We start from the raw sequence: 20,620 nt of genomic DNA, 5'->3' as shown, positions 1-20,620 counted from the left end.
CTTTAAAGTGACAAGACCCCAAATAAATACCATACCATTGCTACATGTATATCACAAATGCTACAGTTGATTGTACCTTAAGCCCAAATAGATACTTGCTGAATTACATTTATAACTGTTACATGCGTATTAAAAGTTTTGGCACATTTATTAAACAAACGTTTAAAAGTTTTTAATTGACTCTAAAGGATTTACATTTGTGACAATTAATTAGAAACAAAAAGCCGAATTCTCTTCTTATTTATACTATGCAGTTTTAGTGGAGCCAATGGAGTTATGTTGGTATAACTAAGAGGAGAACCTGGAACACATTACATGCAGTAGGAAAGTACCACCAACAAACATTTACACAAATTATATTTAAAACACTCACTATTAAATAATGCCAAAATAGTTTAATCAGTTAAAATAGTATTGATTTATATCTCAGGAAACAACATTTCTATGTACAGCTGCAATAGCATACTGAAATTTCCAAACTGGTGTTCACTTGAATATGTTTATAATACATATGTACAGGAAATGGGATACTATCTACAAACTTCGCACTTCAAAGAACTCTTCTTGTTGAGCATGCTTCAATAGGGAAGCGATTCACCTGTTTCTAAGGTAGTGTCTTATTTTCCCCTCTAATGTAAAGGGTGTTGTATTTATCACAATACAGACCATTTTTTCATGTTTTTCACATGACAGTGTTACAAAAAGTCACTTGCATGTCATATTATGTCATGGAATGAAGGTTAGTCACTTGCTTAAACATTTGGTTTCGGTGTGTTTACAGGACTGTAGGATCCATTTATCTTTGCTTTCCTTGACATGTAAACCAATATTGCAAGTGCAGGGATTGCCATTGTTGATAAACAAGAGAGCACAACAATCACAGGAATCATTAAATCTGTTTCTTTCACTATTTCTGCAAAATGAGAGAGAGAGAAAAAAAAAAGAGGAGACAGAAGAAGTTGATTAAAAACTGTTACAAGTAGATGTATGCACATCACTGTAAAGGCAATGCTACTGTTATGTCATCTTCCTCTCCTCCAGCTTTGAGCATCTTATCTGACCCCTTTGAATTCTTTCACTGGATTCCTATCTCTTACTGCATCAAATTCAAGGTTTTGTCCACATTTACAAGGCTCTTGTAAATGGATCCTGCTCTGAAAGAGCTATCGTCTCATGTTAACAGCTAAGACTGTGAATTGACTTTATTATGGTTTTAGTTTCTCATTTTTCTGAGTGGAGCAGTGCCCCAGCTATTGCAATGGGACAGACCCTACTGCCTTCAACTGGAATACTCCCCTGGTTCTCATCTGCATCGCACTCTCCATCCTCCTTCAAATCCCTTCTTAAAACCCACTTCTTCAAGCAATCTGTCTTACATTCTCGTCTTCAGTAAACACCCTCCCTAATCAACTTAATCATTGCTTAATGTCTTGGTCTTGGGTTTGTTAGTCTTACGTAAGTTCAGGCCTCTTTGGCATAGTATATAATAAAGGGTGTTGTCAGCTGACTGCTCCAGGGAGGACCAAGAGGCATTCTCCCTCAAGCAGACAGAGTGCCTCCAGCAGCTCCCTAGCGCACAACAGGGCACCCTCTATCTCCTTTTGTGGGGTGCAGGCTTCTTCTCCCTATGTGCCAATCTTGCTCTGCAGACTGGTGCATAGAGGAAGTGGGGCTATCCCCGCCTTCTCCCCACCTCCCTTGAGCCACTGTGCCACTTTGGGGTAGTATTGCCAAGAGTATCAGTGCTGTATAGGAGGCTAGTACATTACTGATATTCACTAGTGAACTGTTCTGTTATGTTTTTCACCACTAACCATGGTATATCTATGTGTGGGTGAACAGTACACTAGCTGTGCTAACAGCAACCTTTCAATCATTGGAGGGTAACAATACAAGTAAGTTCAAAGCAATACATATGCCTACCTACAACAGCTATCTCAATCACATCAGTGTTATTTCCAGTCTCATTGCAAGCAACCATGTATGTGTCTGTATCAGTTTTGATGACTTTACAGAGCGTAGAGGTTTCATTCTGTGATGAGAGGATGGTTGTGTTGCTTGGATGGATCTTTTGTGGGACAGTCTGTGGAGGTAAATTACTATAGGTTGTACTCATAATAGTGATATTTTCCCCTTCATCAACATTGTCTGATGGAGATATTAACTCTGTAGTATTCTGGGGAGGAACTAAAAGGAAAGAAAATGTAGGGTAAGATTTAAATGCACATGTAGAGACTGACAAACTACAGCGGGTTCTCAGGGCCTTAATTCAGTTGAATGATTCACCACAATTTTTTCTTAAAATCTACTTGATCACTAGCTAAAGGTACTCTCTAGTCTTCACACAAGGCTGCTGGCAGGAAAGATATTTTATTAATTGATGGACGTAGCACACTTCACTATACCGAACTTTTTTTCTTTCTTTTTTTTTTTTTTAATTTAAAGTGATTATGTATATTCATGAAAGAAGAAAAAGAGACAAGCATGGCTTCTGAAGTCCTCATTCTACAGAATAGGCACAGAAAAGGCAAAGACAAAGGATCAGAGGCTAAAAAAGAGCATGTCTGCCCAGCCTTCAGACATGTGAGAAAGCCATTAGCATTCCACTGTTTCAAACCTTGTTTTGAGGTGTTTCAAACCTTGTTTTGAGGGACCCCAGTGTAAGGGACTGTTAAAAGATTTTGGAGAACAATTGTTTTCTGATGTCTGGATCTTTCTGGAGAACAGCCCTCACTGTTGATGTGTTCCTACTAATTATGTATGACAAGACCCTAGGTAACTCACTACATGACACACACGACATTAAAATCCTAGGGAATGACAAAAAATGACCCCAAAATCTAGAGTTTGAAGAAATTGGCTGATATTTTAGACCATGTTTTATGCCTTTAGCAGAACCCCCCCACACACACACACACACTTCATTAACATAGAGAACATTATTTTAACTGACCTTTGACATCAAGCATTCTGTTTTTAAATTGCTGTCCCAACTTGTTGCTGGATTCACATTCATACATTCCTGCATCCTCTAGCTGAGCCCCATCTATGGTATATCTGCCACTTTCGGACACAAGCACTGTGTCCGCACCTCCTGTTTTCTTCCTCAAGATGATCTGAACAGCCGGAATACCTTCAGATGTGCAAGAGAAGGTAACACTGTCTCCTTCTTTTACAGTGTCTGAAGGGAAAACTGAAAGCATTGTGTCTTTTGGTGGAACTGCAAAAAAGTAAAGAATGAGGGGAAGGCAGATTAGTTTACAGAAGTGATCCCTGGGCAATACAGTGTTACTGTACAGTAAACACAAGTAGCAGAGCAGAGGCAGAGAAACCAAAATATTACTGAAAGTCCACTTGTGATTTTTTTTGTAAATTGCTATTAATACAATAATTTATATTATCAATTAATAATAATCAACAATACTACGTACTTATATAGCAGCGCTGTCAATTTGGCACCTTTCAGGTTTACTAAGTTCATTAAAGTGTGTTTCAGAGTAACAGCCGTGTTAGTCTGTATTCGCAAAAAGAAAAGGAGTACTTGTGGCACCTTAGAGACTAACCAATTTATTTGAGCATAAGCTTTCATGAGCTACAGCTCACTTCATCGGAGCTTATGCTCAAATAAATTGGTTAGTCTTTAAGGTGCCACAAGTACTCCTTTTCTTATTAAAGTGTATGTGTATCTACTTACCTGTCTAGCACCAAGATAAGGTAAGTAGAGTTATATAGTTAAAAATTTTTTTACCCTTAAACAAGTTCAGGTTTAGTTTGCTTTGCATCTCTGACGAAGGTCAGGGTCAGATGATGTTTTCCTCAAATGGGTTCCCTCATCCCAAGAGACAACCAAAAGAATAATAATCTCTCCCTGCACAAAAGCCCAAGCAACCAAGTTTTCAGTATGAAATGCAGCAGGCCATGGGAGAATAGGATTCACAACCCCAATCTACAGGCACTCCCTCCAGACTGGTCATTTAGAACCAGCATCCCCTCGACACCTTTTACATGCGGGCACCTGAAGCCAGGCCAGAACTCTAGCTGCTGTGTTCAGGGAATATAGAAGCTCCTCTGTGTGGCTGCTTAACACAGCCACCTCCCGACCCCCGAGGCAGAGGCACTATTGGTATGTCTACACAGCCCATGGCAGTGAGCCTTTCAGCTTGGGCTGACAGCCTCAGGCTCGTGGGGGATGTGCTACCTCTTAAAAATCACTGTGCGGATACTGTGGCTTGGGCTGGAGCTTGGGCTCTGAAGCCCACCTCTCTCCCTAGGGGTCAGAGCTCAAGCTCCAGGCCAAGCCACAATTTAAACATGCTGCCAACACAGCTATTTTTAGTGCTGTATCTCAAGCCCTGTGAGCCTGAGTCTGTCGCCCCGGCGTGGAGGCTTTCTGCAGGCTGCCAGGGGCTGTGTAGTTGCACCCGATGGGGCTCTAGTGATTCAGAGAGCTTTGCATGAGGTAAATTTTACCTTTAATGATTAAGGGCCATTCTTGACCTAACAGAAGTTAAAGGCAAAATTCTCACAGACTTCAGTCTGAGCAAGATTAACCCTAACATTTCGAAGCAAGGCTTACAACGTATCATGTTGTACACACCTTGAACAATTAAGTCCACAGTTTTTTTCTCTCTTCCAAACTGGTTAACTCCTTCACATTCATAAAGCCCCAAGTGTTCAGCCTTTACGTTATTTATAGTCAAAGTTGCATCTTCAGAAAGAAACTGCAACTCTCCACTGATCAAATGCTTTGTCCAGGAGATCTTTGGAGATGGATTACCGTAGCTAGTACATGTCATTATCACAGCTTCCCCTTCTCTCACTGTGGTGGAGGGGGTGACAGAGATTGTCGTATTTCTTGGTCCATCTAAAATTATTAATAACAGGAGCAATGAGAGGGTTCTTTATTAGGTGCTAGATTGTCAGCCCTGGACACTGAAATCCCCTATTTATCCTCAAATCAAATACAGCACAGATAGCTTTGGAGCTTCAGTGCAAGCCGTCCTTAGCCAATGTGCCTCAGTCCTGACCAAGAGGGTATGTTTATATGGGTGGGAGGTCAGTACTGTCAAGTACTGTCCACTCAGTACTTCACCTGAGACTGCCATCACTCTGAGGGCTAAATGGGGACTAGCCCTTACACACTGCACATTGGGACGACTCCCCTCTCCTTTTGTACAGCCCCTATACGGGCCACTCATTCACAGCCCCTGTGCTCAGGGGACTGCGGAGGATGGGACTGTGTTACTTCCCCCCAGGGAGCAACTCACCAAAAAGTGCGTGGGGTAGACCAGAGATAGGCAGAAGCATGGTTCTGTTCTGCTCTTCATTCTGGCCAGCCACACAGGGAGGGAGGAGTACACTGCATCCAAATTATGGTATCCCTCCCAGGTCAACTGTGGAGTTCCAGGGGGCATTCTGTCTTAAAGAGATAATGGGCTGCTCCAGGTCTCCCCTTACTATGGGCTGTTCCTAACAGGCTCAGTTCACTTCTTAGACTTGGTTTTGTTTTGAGGATTATATCCAGCAACGAAGTAAATGATGAGCAGTTCACAGACAGAACTATTTTATTGGGTCATAGGAAATGCATAATTTACACTTACATTCGACGCTAAGTTCTGCTGCCATTTTGCTTTCCCCCAGTGCATTCTCTGCTTCACATTCGTAGTTTCCTGCATTTAGGAACGTCACACTTGAGATATGGACAACTCCATCCTCACTATAAAGCACAGTGTCTTCACTGTCTGATTTTCTCCTTAAGACAATCCTGGCAGGAGGGTTGCTTTCAACAGAACACAGGATGGTAACATTATCTCCTTCTTGAACAGTTGTGGAGGGTTGTATGGAGAACTCTGTAATTCTTGGTGCCCCTGCATGAAAAGAGGGAAGGCCTTTCTATTAAAGGAGAAATAGTTACCAAAGTAATACTGGGTTTTAAGAATGTGGGTGGCAGACCCCCTACATTGTCACATTTCTGCCTGCAGTCAATTGCAAGTACCAAACTGGGCCCTGATCCTGCAATGAGTTCTTTGGGTGTGCAGGGATCTGTCCAGAGGATGCCCATTACAGGATTGGGGCCTTAGAGGCTAGAATGACACCCCTTTGGAATTTTGACCATGAATTCTATTGTATATTTGTTTTTGTGATGTTGCTGTCCAGATGTAGTTAAACTGGATTCATTATAGGGATAACATTATTGTGTACATCTCCAGTCAGACATGTGAATCACATTATGAAATTTCCTAATAGTGCTGTATGGGGTTGAAAAAGAATTAATAAATAATGGTAAAGCAAGGGACTCTGACTTGTCAATGTCTGATTGTTTTGATTGAGGCAATGCACCCACGTCTCTTGGCAACAATCTTATATTTTAAGTAAACAAATAAATATTATAGGGAATGATCCTGCAGTTCTTTTTCAGGGACTGAATCTGAATTTGAGTTTTGCCAAAGGCAGGACCTACAGGACTGGGCCTGTCATAACACAATTGTATAATACAATTACAATAAGGAAAAGGAGAATTTAATTAAAAGGCATAGGGATAGGTGAAAAGATTGATTTTCAGGTGAGATTTCAAAGAGGTAGTCAATGAAGCAGATAACAGATGACATCTATAATTCATCATATTTTAAACTTTGCTGGAGGAAATAGTCTCTAAAAGACTATTCTGAGCTCAGAAATTCATAGATTTCAAAGATAACATTTGACACACAGTTTATTTAAATGTCAGATGGCTCAGCAGGTTTCATAGTACAAAGTCACATATGTTTGCAGCCTGGCTGCATACATAAACCACCTGGAAACATAATTAGCCAGAAGATTTTGGGAGCAACACAGGGCTCCTGGGCAATGTGCTGCACACAGCTACTTGTATAGTGGCATTCCAGTCTTAAAGGAGGTTATTGTCCCTTACGCGTTTAGGGTGACTACCATATTCACATGGAGCTAGAGAGGCTGTTAAATGCCTGTTTCGGAGGGGACACTTAAATGTGGGTTGGGTAAGTCACCCAGAGGACCTGGGAGAAATCGTACCCACACTGGGCCATTGATTGGGGGAGCTATGTACATGTTTATCTTAGCTTGAGAGTAAAAAGAGAGAAGCAATGAAACATCAGGCATTGTAATGAGAGAAACATCAGACCTTACAATGACAAACATGACTCCTGAATAGCAGTAGCATACCTATAGTTGACTCCTGAATATACAGTAGTGAGGACGCTGAAATTTCCCAGTTCCATTATTTCAGGGTCCCCACTCTTTTGTTCATTCAGGAGTCACCTGTAGATCAGTTGAAATTCTATGCTTCATAGAACCAGACAAGTCAAACTCTTGCAGGCTCATACCTTGTACAGAAATGACCACTGTTGCTCTCTCTGTTTTATTTGTTGCGTCATTCATGGCTTCACAGATGAACAGCCCAGAATCACTCATCTGGGCATGTGGAATGATTAGGGTGTCATTGTCTATAATGTGCTGCACACTTGAATCCTCTAGCTCTTTTCCCCAAACAATCCTTGCTGGTGGATTACTTGTAGTCCTGCAAGCGAGCATCAGCGTTTCCCCCTGCGTGGTTGTGTTGCTTGGAGACACAGTGATGTTAGCATTTTGTGGACCAACTAGAAGAAAACAGAAGAGAAAAGCTCAATGAGCTAAGTTAATGACACATGCGATCCATGTCTGAGGCTAAATGATCTCAAGGAAACACTTCAGATATTGGGAAACATTTCAAAAGCTGTGATGTCAATAGGACAATAGAACAATTTTTCCAGAGAGCTCAGTGAGGAATCAACACTAGAGGTTTTCCAAGAGGAACTGCTTAGAGCAAAATTCTGCTCCCTGATATATGCATGTGGATCCCATTGACTAAAATGGGAATTACATGGGCATTCAAGGGAAATTTTTCAAAAAAGCACCTCTGCTTAGGCAGTTATTGCTCTCTCTGATTCAGACTGTGTGTGTTTGCCCTCTGACTGAATTCTGCACCAGCTACCAAAGAAAAGGAGAGAGGAATGAGCCACAATGGTGGTGCTGAAGGTTGACATGCATAGCTATTTTTCACTGTTACTGAATGCAACAGTTAACTTTAATAACCCCGGGTGCTCCATGTGGAGAACGCTCATTGAAGTCAATGGTTATTCTTCACATGAAGGGATTACAAGACTGTGCCCAGAGATGATATGACCTAAGGGCCATGTCCTATCCTTGATCTTTGTACAGTACAGTCACTGACATCAGTGTGAGACCCAGTGTGGATCAGGAGTACTTTTGTTTATATCTCTAACTTTGTAGCCCTGGCCCATGAATCCTAATTTGGTTTGAAACCCCTAATATAAATATACTTACAGTTTACACTCAATCTCTGTGAAGTCTGTCTTTTCTTGGGTTCAAATTCCATTTCATCAATCTCTAATTCAGCCACACAAGTAATCTCTTTCCCAATGTCTTCAAAGGTGGGGATAAAAGTCAATGTCAGACTTTTTGTCTCTGTGGTTTTGGTGCTTACTTCCTCATAAAACTCTTTCATGTCAAGAACAGATCCATCTTTCTCTAGCTGCAACTTCAAACGCTCAGAAGGATACACTTTGGGAACCATACAGGTGGCACTGGCTTTTTCCCCAACATTCAGGGGTGTGCTGATCTCAATGACTGGTGCACTGGGAAAAGCTAAAAGAACAATACCAGTTACTTTTTACTAGAGACAGGCCAAAGAGACAACCACTGAAACTAGAGCCAGAATTCAAACACCCTCAAGTTCACGTGTTCACGACCTGGCTTTTGATTTAGTCCAGTACAGTCATGAAATATGGGTCCATATTTTGGGGTTTTGACCCTCCAGACTCTTTCCCCACACACACTCAGAGTTGGAGGTCTTAGTATCTGGGGTATAGATTGGATCCATCTTTCCTTTTAATACATGTCCATGTTAAAAACATCATGGCATTTTATGAAAAGGTAGAAAAATACTGATCTTTTTTAACTGATAGAATTAGAAAATAACAGCTAACATATATTCTAAATTAGTGACAGACAGCAATAATACTGTTCTTGGAAATAACTGGAATAAAAAGGCATAGCGTGTGCTGTATCTTCATTTAGAAGGCCCAGCTTCTATTAATTTTAATTATTACCCCCAGTAGCTATTGATTGTGGCTCCCAAATAACAGCAGCTACCATTAAATGTAAAGACCTTCTCATACCAAGCCAAAATATTAAGGTATATGGGACTGATTTGTTCCCAACGAACTCAGTGGCAAAACTGCTATTGGTTTTAGTGGTGTAGAAGCATGCCTTGTATCTGCAGCTGATATAGTGGCAGGCGGAGTGAATTTACAAAATCCCTCCAATACGAGCCAACTCCTGCTCACTTCACAAGAGGAGGCCTGCTGGAGTCAATGGAGAAATTTGCATCAGTAGGGTCGGCAGGATTTGGTCCTACGGGCCAGATCCAATACCCACTGATATCAACAGAGAGACTTCCTTTGACTTCAGTGGGCTTTGGATCAGGCCCTTTATACTCAAATTTTCCCCAAACATTTCCACCCAGAGCATATTTTTTTCAGCTTTTTGAACACTTCAAGTGGATTATCTTCTGGCTTTCATATACTTTGAGGAAAACACCAAGAGCAAATAAAACCAGGAAGACTAAATTCACTCTAGGGAGCCTAGTTCAAGATGCCTAATAAGAAATCCCTGCACCAATCTATGACCCCTATCAGGAAATATATGTTTAAACCATACCAGAACTGTTGTGCAAGGGATATAATTGACCCTCCACTATAGGAATGATTAATCACATTTATTATGAATGAGCATTGCACCAATGTCACATATAAAGGGAACAAATCACTTACAGTAAACGTCAACCTTGATGCTTTTTTCTTTTTTCACATTGTCACAAAATGCACTGCAGAGATACTCATGGTCATTCCCAAAGCCAACAGGATCCATAGTCAAGGTGGAGCTGCTCCCGTTATTGTACACTGACCCACCTAGGGGATTGTCCATCTGGGTTCTCCAAGAGAAACTTGGGGATTCACAGTCAATAGTACTACAGGTCAGCTCAAGTTTATCTCCAATCTGAGCAGCAACGTTGTTTTCAGGTGTAACCTCAATTTCAAAAGCTTTAGCTGAAAAGGGAGAAAAATGCAAACTCAGCAGCATTCATTGCTCATGTTCTCCTTTGCACTAGCAATCTAGTATGGTATATGAGATTATTAAAGCCTGCCTGATGTTTTACTATTTTTAAATTAATAGTTGCATAGGGAAAGTTAAACTAATAATACTTAGTACTTAAATAGTGCTCTCCATCTCCAAAATACTCTACACACATTAACTAATCAACTGATGAACAATGTAAATCCATTGAAGTCAATGGAGCTACACGACTTTACACCAGCTGGGATCTGTCTCTAAAACTTTGCAGCAGACTAATAGGTAAATAAGTTACCAGGGGAGGTTATAGAATCACCTTCACTGCAGATATACTGGACTGATACTATACTTGACTGATATCTATCAGGGATGCTTCAGGGATAATAAAATCAAACCTACAGTGATGTGCTAGAGAACTCTGATTCTGTGATTCTATTGTGCAATAAATTTTGTAGCAAACTAAATTACAAAATGACTGCATTACTACAAAATAGTCAGTGCTGAATACAATTTTCTTGCTATTTAAACAAAACATCTTAACTGAGATTAACAAATTTCTATTTACTGAAATATAAAATCATTTTCCGTAAAGAGAAATGATTCTAAAATAAAGGAAAATTCAAATTAATTACAACAATTAATCAATGAAGTAACCAAACAAAAACTCACAAGTCACGAACACCAGTAAAAGCACTGTCACTGATGGAATTATTCTTCCCATTTGTCTAACTTTTTGCAATTGCTATATAAAGAAAAGAAAGCAAGCTCCAAATCCTGGATCTCTGTTCTCTCTGAAGAAACACGGCGTGAGTCTGCAGCTCTGAAAATGACAGTTGTAACAGTTACTCAGCTCTTTATAACAATTCTGGTTCAAGCAGAGTGTAGGAAATCCCTAGATGGGGAAACCCACAGCGCAGTTAGGAAAAATCCCCCTGTAGGCTGTGTAGATGGTTTCAGCGCCCTCTGCTGCTGTCAGATACAGGATTACAATGTGTCTTTTTCAAACTAATTCTAAAACTGAACTAGCAAAATAAATATATCAGAGATGGAGAATATCAAGAACAATTCAGATGAGAAAAATCTTTTTAAGCCCAGGATAAAATTAATTATTTTAGCATTTTTATTGCATATCACAAGTATAAGAAGCAAAATAAGGACCTGATCGTGCAAATGGTTAGTCGTGTGAAAGAAGCTATTCATGTGAGAAGTTCCACTGAAGTCAATGGGACTATTAACCTAGTTAAAGTTACTCACATGCATATTTTTTGCATGATTGGGTTTTATGGGGACAATCCTGCAAACACTTGAGTAATTTTACTCAAGTGAGTTGTCCCTTTGAAATCAGTGGGACAACTTGCATGAATAAAGCTACCCAAATGCCTGTGGGTTTGGGGATTGAGCCATAAAAATAAGGAAACATGGCTCCAAGTCAGGTAATGAAGGACTAGAGATGAGCTCAAATCAAAATCTTGGATCCTAACACCCCAGCTCCAGCTCCAGTCTTTGAGGCTCAGGCCAATCACGTACAGCTGAATAGAATGAGTGTTGGACTGAGTCTGCTGGTTCCAGTAGGGCAACCGAACAGATACATTATTTTTAATGGCAGCTAAAGGGTAATTGCCCCTAAAATGGTTCTTTTTTCTGGGACACCACTGATTGATTTTCCCCTAGATTGTCGATCTATTTCTGCAATCATACGTTGTCCTATTTAAATAATGGACTCAAAACAGCTGAAAATTTTCAGGTTGTTAAACTGTAGGCAGATTAAAAAAAAGTTGTCTTTTTTTCTTTTAAAAGAAGCAATTTAAACTGACATCTTCTAGCTTTCATGCCCTTACTCAGTAATAGGGAAAGAGTAAACATGTTATGTGAAGGAATGAACACAATGTTTCTATTTTCAGTGTTTTTGTTCCAGGGGTGATATGAAGCTAGTCTCGTGTAAAGGATATTTTTGGGGACAAGTGCTGGCTGGTAGGAAGATGTCATTAAAAACAAAGTTAAAGCAGATTTTCTGTGTCCAGTTTAACCTGGGAAAATGCCACTAATGCAAAAAATTGAGAAGCAGAATTTGCAGAATATAAAGCAGATGTTGCTTACTAATTTTTGTAGAGTTCAGTTTTTTATTTAGAGGGCATGTCCTTAATTGCCAAGTACAAGTGGCAAGAAATCCAGGACAAAAACGTAAAACATCCGTTAAAAATGTCTATGATTAATTAATTTAATTTGATATGTGATCATTTAACTGATAAGCTAATTGCTGTAAAATGTGGCTATGTATTGCTTATTTCATCTCTGGTCCTGATCCAGGTAGCAAGTAATAATCTGCATAAAATAAATGAGAAAATATAGAAAAAATAAACACAAAGTCATAAGCCCCAAATATAAATAACAGTGAGCAAAGGAAGGTCCCACACTGAAGTCCTACTTTTTGAGTCATGTAGGTCATGAGGTTAACACATTATTCATTGGTTTCAGAGTAGCAGCCGTGTTAGTCTGTATTCGCAAAAAGAAAAGGAGTACTTGTGGCACCTTAGAGACTAACCAATTTATTTGAGCATAAGCTTTCGTGAGCTACAGCTCACTTCATCGGATGCATAAAGTGGAAAGTACAGTGATGAGATTTTATATATACACACAGACCATGAAAAAATATACATTGTAAGGAGAGTGATCACTTAAGATGAGCTATTACCAGCAGGAGAGTGGGGTGGGGGGAGAGAAAACCTTTTGAAGTGATAATCAAGGTGGGCCATTTCCAGCACATTTCCAGCAGTTAACAAGAACGTCTGAGGAACAGTGGTGGGGGGGAATAAACAAGGGGAAATAGTTTCACTTAGTATAATGACTCAACCACTCCCAGTCTCTATTCAAGCCTAAGTTAATTGTATCCAATTTGCAAATTAATTCCAATTCAGCAGTCTCTCGTTGGAGTCTGTTTTCGAAGTTTTTTTGTTGAAGAATACTCACTTTGAGATCAGAAATCGAGTGACCAGAGAGATGGAAGTGTTCTCTGACTGGTTTATGAATGTTATAATTCTTGACATCTGATTTGTGTCCATTTATTCTTTTACATAGAGACTGTCCAGTTTGACCAATGTACATGGCAGAGGGGCATTGCTGGCACATGATGGCATATATCACATTGGTAGATGTGCAGGTGAACGAGCTTCTGATAGTGTGGCTGATGTGATTAGGCCCTGTGATGGTGTCCCCTGAATAGATATGTGGGCACAGTTGGCAACGGGCTTTGTTGCAAGGATAGGTTCCTGGGTTAGTGGTTCTGTTGTGTGATGTGTGGTTGCTGGTGAGTATTTCCTTCAGGTTGGGGGGCTGTCTGTAGGCAAGGACTGGCCTGTCTCCCAAGATTTGTGAGAGTGATGGGTCGTCCTTCAGGATAGGTTGTAGATCCTTGATAATGCGTTGGAGAGGTTTTAGTTGGGGGCTGAAGGTGACGGCTAGTGGCATTCTGTTATTATCTTTGTTGGGCCTGTCCTGTAGTAGGTGACTTCTGGGTACTCTTCGGGCTCTGTCAATCTGTTTCTTCACTTCAGCAGGTGGGTATTGTAGTTGTAAGAATGCTTGATAGAGATCTTGTAGGTGTTTGTCTCTGTCTGAGGGGTTGGAGCAAATGCGGTTGTATCGTAGAGCTTGGCTGTAGACGATGGATCGTGTGGTGTGTCCTGGATGGAAGCTGGAGGCATGTAGGTAGGAATAGCGGTCAGTAGGTTTCCGGTATAGGGTGGTGTTTATGTGACCATTGCTTATTAGCACTGTAGTGTCCAGGAAATGGACACTCCATTATTCATTGGAGTTAATAATGGTTTCATTTTACGCCATTCAGGTGAGAGCAGTAGCAGCAGATACAAGGAATACTTTTCATGTAATGTGCTCGTGCTGGTCCCTAGAGACCATGGCTTTAGCAGGAGCCATTTTTCCAGGTTCTCTCCTGACTGCAGCTGTCTCTGGAATCCCCCTGAAGGGAGAATTTACAGCACAAGTTAATACACTCCCTGGAACGCCAAAATGACTGTACATTGTAATAAATGCATAAATCCCAGTAAGAATCTCAATATTATGTCCAAAAGAGGCAACAGAGACTATGTATATAAAAAGAAAAGGAGTACTTGTGGCACCTTAGAGACTAACCAATTTATTTGAGCATGAGCTTTCATGAGCTACAGCTATGAAGTGAGCTGTAGCTCACGAAAGCTCATGCTCAAATAAATTGGTTAGTCTCTAAGGTGCCACAAGTACTCCTTTTCTTTTTGCGAATACAGACTAACACGGCTGTTACTCTGAAACCTATGTATATAAACATCACAGATAATAAACACACCAACACGAAAGGAGTGTAATAACTGGTAGGAAGCAAAAATTAGCTCCAAAGAGAACATGGACATCTAGGTCAGAAAGGTGAAGGAAACCAGAAATATAGCAGAGTTAAAAGAGACAACCCACTAATTACCAAGAGAACCCTGGAAGAAGGAAACACCTGAGCTCAGAATCCCTAACCTGAAGTGAAGACCATGGAGTTTGTCATTGTCATGGTAGACAAAAAAGAAAAATCCTCTCAGGAAATGGGAAGAGAAAAGGTTATGGAGTAGAGTCCTTACATGCTTGAAAACCCTCAAATCACAGAGCACAGAATGTGTGCAGTGTACAGACTGAGTAACGGTGCTTCGACTCAATCAAAAAAAAAAGATTTTTGAAGGGGAAGTAAAATTCCCCTTCTTCGTAAAATTGCTGATACATGCTTTGTCATCACTACAGAGGAGAGAGGTCATACATATGGTGATTCCAAAATCTGGACTGTTCAGATACTTCTAATGTAGATTTCCATGAAGGGTATGTCCTCAGTCCCCAGGAATGAAACAGCATAAAAGTGGTAGGGCATGTCGGCACGCTGAAGGCATTGCAAAGGAAAGCTACAAATGCTGTGAGATCTTTTATCAAATAACATGGAATGGGCAGTGTCAGCCTGATCGAACTGCCTTTAAACTCAGTGGGACACTTTTGATTGACTTTGAAGGGAGCTGGATCAGGCCCTGAGCTGGTATGCTGGGCCCTGAGCCAACTAGACATCAGCAATATATTTAGCAGAGAGAGCAAAGGTAACTGTACTGATATCTGGACAAATATGTCTCTGGTATCAGAGCAGTACCCATTTTACATATTGTTAGAGGAAGTGCAAGACTCACCAAAGGCAGTGGTTCCTCAATACAGTAAGATCCTGACACTCAGCTGGCTTCCATATGAGCCTTTCTGGTTCCTCTTTTAAAAAGAAAATGTACTTTATTGCTGCGACTGTCACCCTCAGCACTGTGCCTGCCACAAGCACACCAAGTCAAGGGAGCACCACTTTTGCTTGGTGCAGGACTGGATCTCTATGGAAGCTGATAGAGAACAGCTGACAGGTTTTAGGCGTTAACCTCAAAGGTTCGGATCCCACATGTCATTTGAATTAAAATCTGGGGTAAAGTAAAAAAGAGAAGGGGCATCACAATGAGGATGAACACCACAGAAAACACTGGCAGGAATTCTGACATGGCTGGCAGAGTGTAATTAGACAATATGTGCTAAGTGTTACAGGAGTGCAGTATAAAAAAGATATCTGCATATATGTGATTAATTAAGAGATTAAAGGGCCAGTAGATACTGCTCAAGTATATGCAGCATTGTTCCTGGGTAGGACCAATACAACTTGTTTTCCACTGCAGATGGCTTCTTTGTGTGCAACCCTTTACATTTTTTTGTGCAGCTCTGAACACTGTGCGAAAAAGCAGCGTTCTCCTTGCCTCTAGGCCCATAACTAGAGCTATCATGCAGGAGGGCCAATTGAGAAATATGATAAATCTAAAAGTTCCAAGCTCTGTTGGAATTAAAGCTATGGCAGTAGCAGAAGGCCAGGAAAATGCAGGAAGGTTTGTGGCACCAAAGAGAGCTGGAGAATCAACTTCATCTGAAAACATTTTCAACAGCCTGTTGCAAATCTGAGGAGTATCAACGTGGCACATGATTTCAGTTCTTCACATCAATTTGCTGGATGTTTCCCCCTCAATTCTCTGGCTAGCAAGCTGCATGGGCAAAAGACTGAAAGAGTTAAAAGAGTTAAAATCCAGGATTGATGTGTCTTTCCACTATTTCCAATAAATGAAATTCGCTTTACTCGAGGTTTGGAGGGGAATCCCAGATGGTTGGTGTGACTGGGAAAGGGGTTCACTTACAAAGTACATAGTACGAGTGCCTAGGCATTTTATCTCTGATCTGAAAACAGGACATAAAGCTGCTTTTCAGGAAACTGACATGAAATTTTTTTGCATGTAAAGAGAAGGAAAGGGAAGCTGCTTCTGAAGTAAAGATTCAGCATTAGCTTTAGTTCATGCTTCTATAACTTTTCTGAACAGCTACCTGATGGAGTTCAAGAGGTCAATTTGCTCAAGACATAAAAAAATAATAATCACAGGATACAGATTTACTTGATCAAACATTCTTGTAATCTGCATGTAAGGGGGGTAGTCTATTAATTGGCCATCATAACTAAAGGAACAAATCCTATTGGACAGGGACCATGGAATTATACGGCACTCCCCATGTTAACAACTCTCACAATTTTGTCACAACTCTCATGACATTTCATGTTTTATTTAAGTCCCAGCATCTGGAGTCAAGTGATTAGGTGAGAATCTCAGATTTTTTAAAAATAGGTTTCTATTTTTCTACTTGTCCATCCCTCGTAGCTGTGGAGAAATGCTTGAAAATGTGACCCAATTGCACCTTGACAGCTCACAAGCCAGAAGGCAAAGAAAACCCAACGTTCATTTTTATTTTTGTGAGGCTGACTCATGATTCTTGAAAGTTTGGGGTTGGCAATACTGCCTTCCCCATGCTCTTGCAGGTCCTCTCTCTGTCCCTCCCCTCCCCACTCCAATTCAATCAATTCAGTACTGATGGCTTACTGGCTTAATGGAACATTAAATCTAAGGTATTTTATTTAGTCCCCACATTTTCAGTGCGGTGCAGAGCTTTGTATTATAAGCCCTTGTTGCCTGTGGAAGGTTTCAGGGGAAACCTGGAGGGTTTGATTAGGGGATAGGTGAAAGTTGAGACTGCAGCATCTAAAAAAGCGTGGGAGGTGGTTTTGTGTTTCAGTGTCCAAGGGACAGCTGAGATTTTTAGTACCTGAAAAGGGATTAATCTCTCGCTCTCTTTCTCTCTCTCCCACCCCCCACCTTTTTCCAGGGATAGAAGTGACTTCAAATATGAGAGATGTGGGTTAAGTTTCAATTTCTTATTTTCCCTCCAGCAGCCCGCGACAGCAACTAACTGCTCCTGCTGCACTCCACCCCAGCCTTTGTTCCTATATCCACCAACATGGGATATAGGATATTTCTGCTAAAAATGCCCAGCACTGAAATAGTTAACTGTATTAACACATACAGCTCCATTCCAGCAAAGCATTTAAGCATATGTATAACTTTAAGTACCTGTGCTGTCTCATTGACTTAATTCATTGGTGCTTCTACCCCACCAACTGCTAGCCTCCACTGTAGCTGTGCTGTTTTCTCTGACTCATTGCCATGGGCCGGTGTATGGATAATGTGCCATCCTTCCCAGTCCTGATGCCTCCCAATGCAGGGCTGTCTCCTGGCTCCACTCCCAGATCCTGATACTGCCCTCTGTATGGTTCCAGGAAGGGGAAATGTGATACACTGCTGCTGAGTCAAATAGTCCCCTTTCACCTCCATTTTTGCTGAGATCCACACATAGATCTAATTAAGGATAATTAGGTGGCGTGAGCAACCTTAACTCTGTTCCTATGTACATGGGCAGGGCTCATGCATTGGTATGGAATCCACCCCTTATTGCAGAACTGTATTCCAGGTTGTAAGCTATCATCTATTTAAAAAATTCTGAGACAGTTTTTCATTCCCTTTGCTCCCCATGGAAATGCTGAGATGTGAAGAAGTGACATAGCTGGCTCATACATCATCCTCACCACACAACATAGTTGCTTCACTTTCCGTTCCTATGAGTTTAACAGAAAAATCTCTGACAACAACCAGACTCAGGAAAAGGGATGATCAAAATGAAAATAAATGTTAGGCATTTACACAGATGACAAAATAGATAATTTCTAATTAGGTTTTCTTCAGAGACCCTGTTTATTTGGTTAAAAAAATCCTGATGTTTATATACAAAATAAATAAGCCCTCCTGTCTCCCGAAAAAAATTCCCTGATCTCCATCCTAACATATTGTTGTTCACAGAGAGTGCAGGCTGTGGAAATTCCAAGTTTTAAGTTTCAAAGCGAGAAAGCAATGACTTTCATGAACAGAGCCCTGTCTAAAATTGGACTTCTGGTGCATATCCTGTTTTCAAACCCACATTGCCTGGAAAAATACAACTGAAATTAAAAGACAATTTAAAAGGGAAATTTTATCAATTTGGACAGCTTAAATTCCACTTTCTTTAATGATGGAATACAAAGGGTTTGTTTTGTTTTTTTAAATCACAAATGTTTCAAGGATTCAAAAAATGAGGGTAGCTGGGGGCAAATGTACTTAGCAAGCATGTGTGTGTAAGTTCCCAGTGCACATACAGTTCTGTCTTGATTTCTGTACCAAGGGCATGTTAAAAAACAGTAGGGGTATTGTACATGCTACTATATCATTTCCAATGGCTTTTCATTAAAACTGGTTTCATAGTAGACAAAAATTTGTATGAAGAAATTGATATGGAAAATATTGCAAAATTTGCCAGATAAATTCATAGAAAAACTAGATCTGTTAAGGATGGGCTAGAAGCAAAGCCTTGGATCGAAACACTCCCTAAATTCTGTAAAATCTGACACCCCCGATTCAGACCTGAATTTTGCAAATGGTCCCTGTCTTTATAAAGGTCCAAATCCAAACACTGCTAAACTTTCAAATTTTGCAGCTTGAGCCTAGCTCTACATCTACATTTTTGTTTGTGAGCCAAATGTATTCAGACATGTCAAAGGCACTTGTCCTCACTGAAGACAACCCTAATTGAACCCCCCGGAATTATAGACTAAGAGACAACACTTGTTTTGAATTACATTTTTTGTTTTCATTCATACATCTGTTGGATTTTAGTCTGGGTTCATTGGACGTCGGCCTGGGGCGGACTGCAGGCTCAGAACATATGCAAGAACAAAAATAATACAAACTGAAAACATTTAACAATGAATTATGAACAAGCTGCTTACCTTCTAGAGCGCCAGCACTCACACGTGGCAGTTCTCACTGAAGTAGATCCCTAGGGTACAATGCTGGCTCAATGGATGTCAATGGGACTTTTGCCATTGATTTCAGTATAGCCAGGATTTCACCCTGGTCTTCAGAACGAGAGTCAATCAAGGAGAAGGTGCAGGGGAGCTTTGTGACCAACTTCTGCTATCGCTCACCTGCGGCTGTGCAAGGACACTGCTCTCCAAGAAACGTGGCTCTACAAACATGACAAAGGCAATTGTTGAGATCAGCCATTGTAACAAAACATTGGTGTCATACTACAAGTAAAACATCATATAATAGAAATAGGTGCAAAAAATTCCTGTGTTGGCCCTCCCAGCTACACTGTAGTTTACTACCTGAATATCATTTGGATTTATGAAAATCAAACAACATACAAAATACCGGACTATGCAAGTATCCTACCAACTATATACCAGACACTATGTTCTTCATTCTCTTATAATGCCCCTGCAGAGGAGTCACATATATATGCCAATAAGCACAGGGAGATGGAATGGTTAGCCCTGTGTAAGTTCAGAAACTTTAAAATGGTTTAGCCCTATGTAACTTCAGGAACTCCTAAGTGATGAAAGCGGAGGGGTGGCTCACGCTCCTGGTTTTTCTTCCCCCACCAGCCCAATGAACTGAACAAGACTATTCTTTGACCCAATGAGCACTTACTTTTTTCTCTCAAGGGAATGAGCTGGAAACCCTGTTCCAGTAAAAACCCACTCCAACTAGAAAACAGATTTGTTTTTGTCTCTGCCAAGCCACTCCAAAGGACCAAACACCAAAGAGATATCACCATTGCAATGTGTTACTATCTGCATCACAAAAATATAGCAATTTTAAAAGCCAGATGCTAGTCTGTGACCATTGTAACACTTTTTCTGCATGATCATCATGGTATTACAGTAGATTTAAAATCAACAAAATACCATATTTTAATCTAGTCTAAATGTCTGAGCATTTTTCAACAAGAAGCATCATCCCAGCACCTTGCTCTGTTAGCACTTGAGTAGCAAGAACATGCGAAAGTATGAGTAGCTAATAGCCTGATAAGAATTGTAGGCAATGAGTCTTACAGACAAGCCAAGTTAATGGAGACATGAATTCTTGGGATTTATTCCCCCTTTCAAGAGAATTATTTGGCCAGGCTTCAAAGCCAAGAGTCCTTGTTGCTAGAGATAGACAGCCAAGCAAGAATGACTTTCATG

General features: G+C 40.5%; 1 protein-coding gene across 1 annotated transcript; it reads right to left on the bottom strand.

Moving 5' to 3' along the window:
- Nucleotides 1-263: 263 nt before the first annotated feature.
- Nucleotides 264-19,485, bottom strand: VCAM1 (vascular cell adhesion molecule 1). The gene is made up of 10 exons (XM_074962221.1): nucleotides 19,379-19,485; nucleotides 10,819-10,969; nucleotides 9,849-10,124; nucleotides 8,341-8,661; nucleotides 7,341-7,613; nucleotides 5,601-5,867; nucleotides 4,598-4,864; nucleotides 2,954-3,220; nucleotides 1,924-2,187; nucleotides 264-913 (listed from the first exon to the last, which is right to left on the bottom strand). Exons 2-10 carry the CDS (start codon nucleotides 10,868-10,870, stop codon nucleotides 753-755), a joined length of 2,148 nt encoding a protein of 715 aa, XP_074818322.1. The 5' UTR covers nucleotides 10,871-10,969; nucleotides 19,379-19,485; the 3' UTR covers nucleotides 264-752.
- Between the last annotated feature and the right edge of the window lie 1,135 nt (nucleotides 19,486-20,620).

Source organism: Natator depressus, chromosome 8 (assembly GCF_965152275.1).
Source record: "Natator depressus isolate rNatDep1 chromosome 8, rNatDep2.hap1, whole genome shotgun sequence".
Taxonomy (NCBI): domain Eukaryota; kingdom Metazoa; phylum Chordata; order Testudines; family Cheloniidae; genus Natator; species Natator depressus.
The sequence above is the reverse complement of the archived record's forward strand: the minus strand, read 5'-3'. Positions and strand labels throughout refer to the sequence as shown.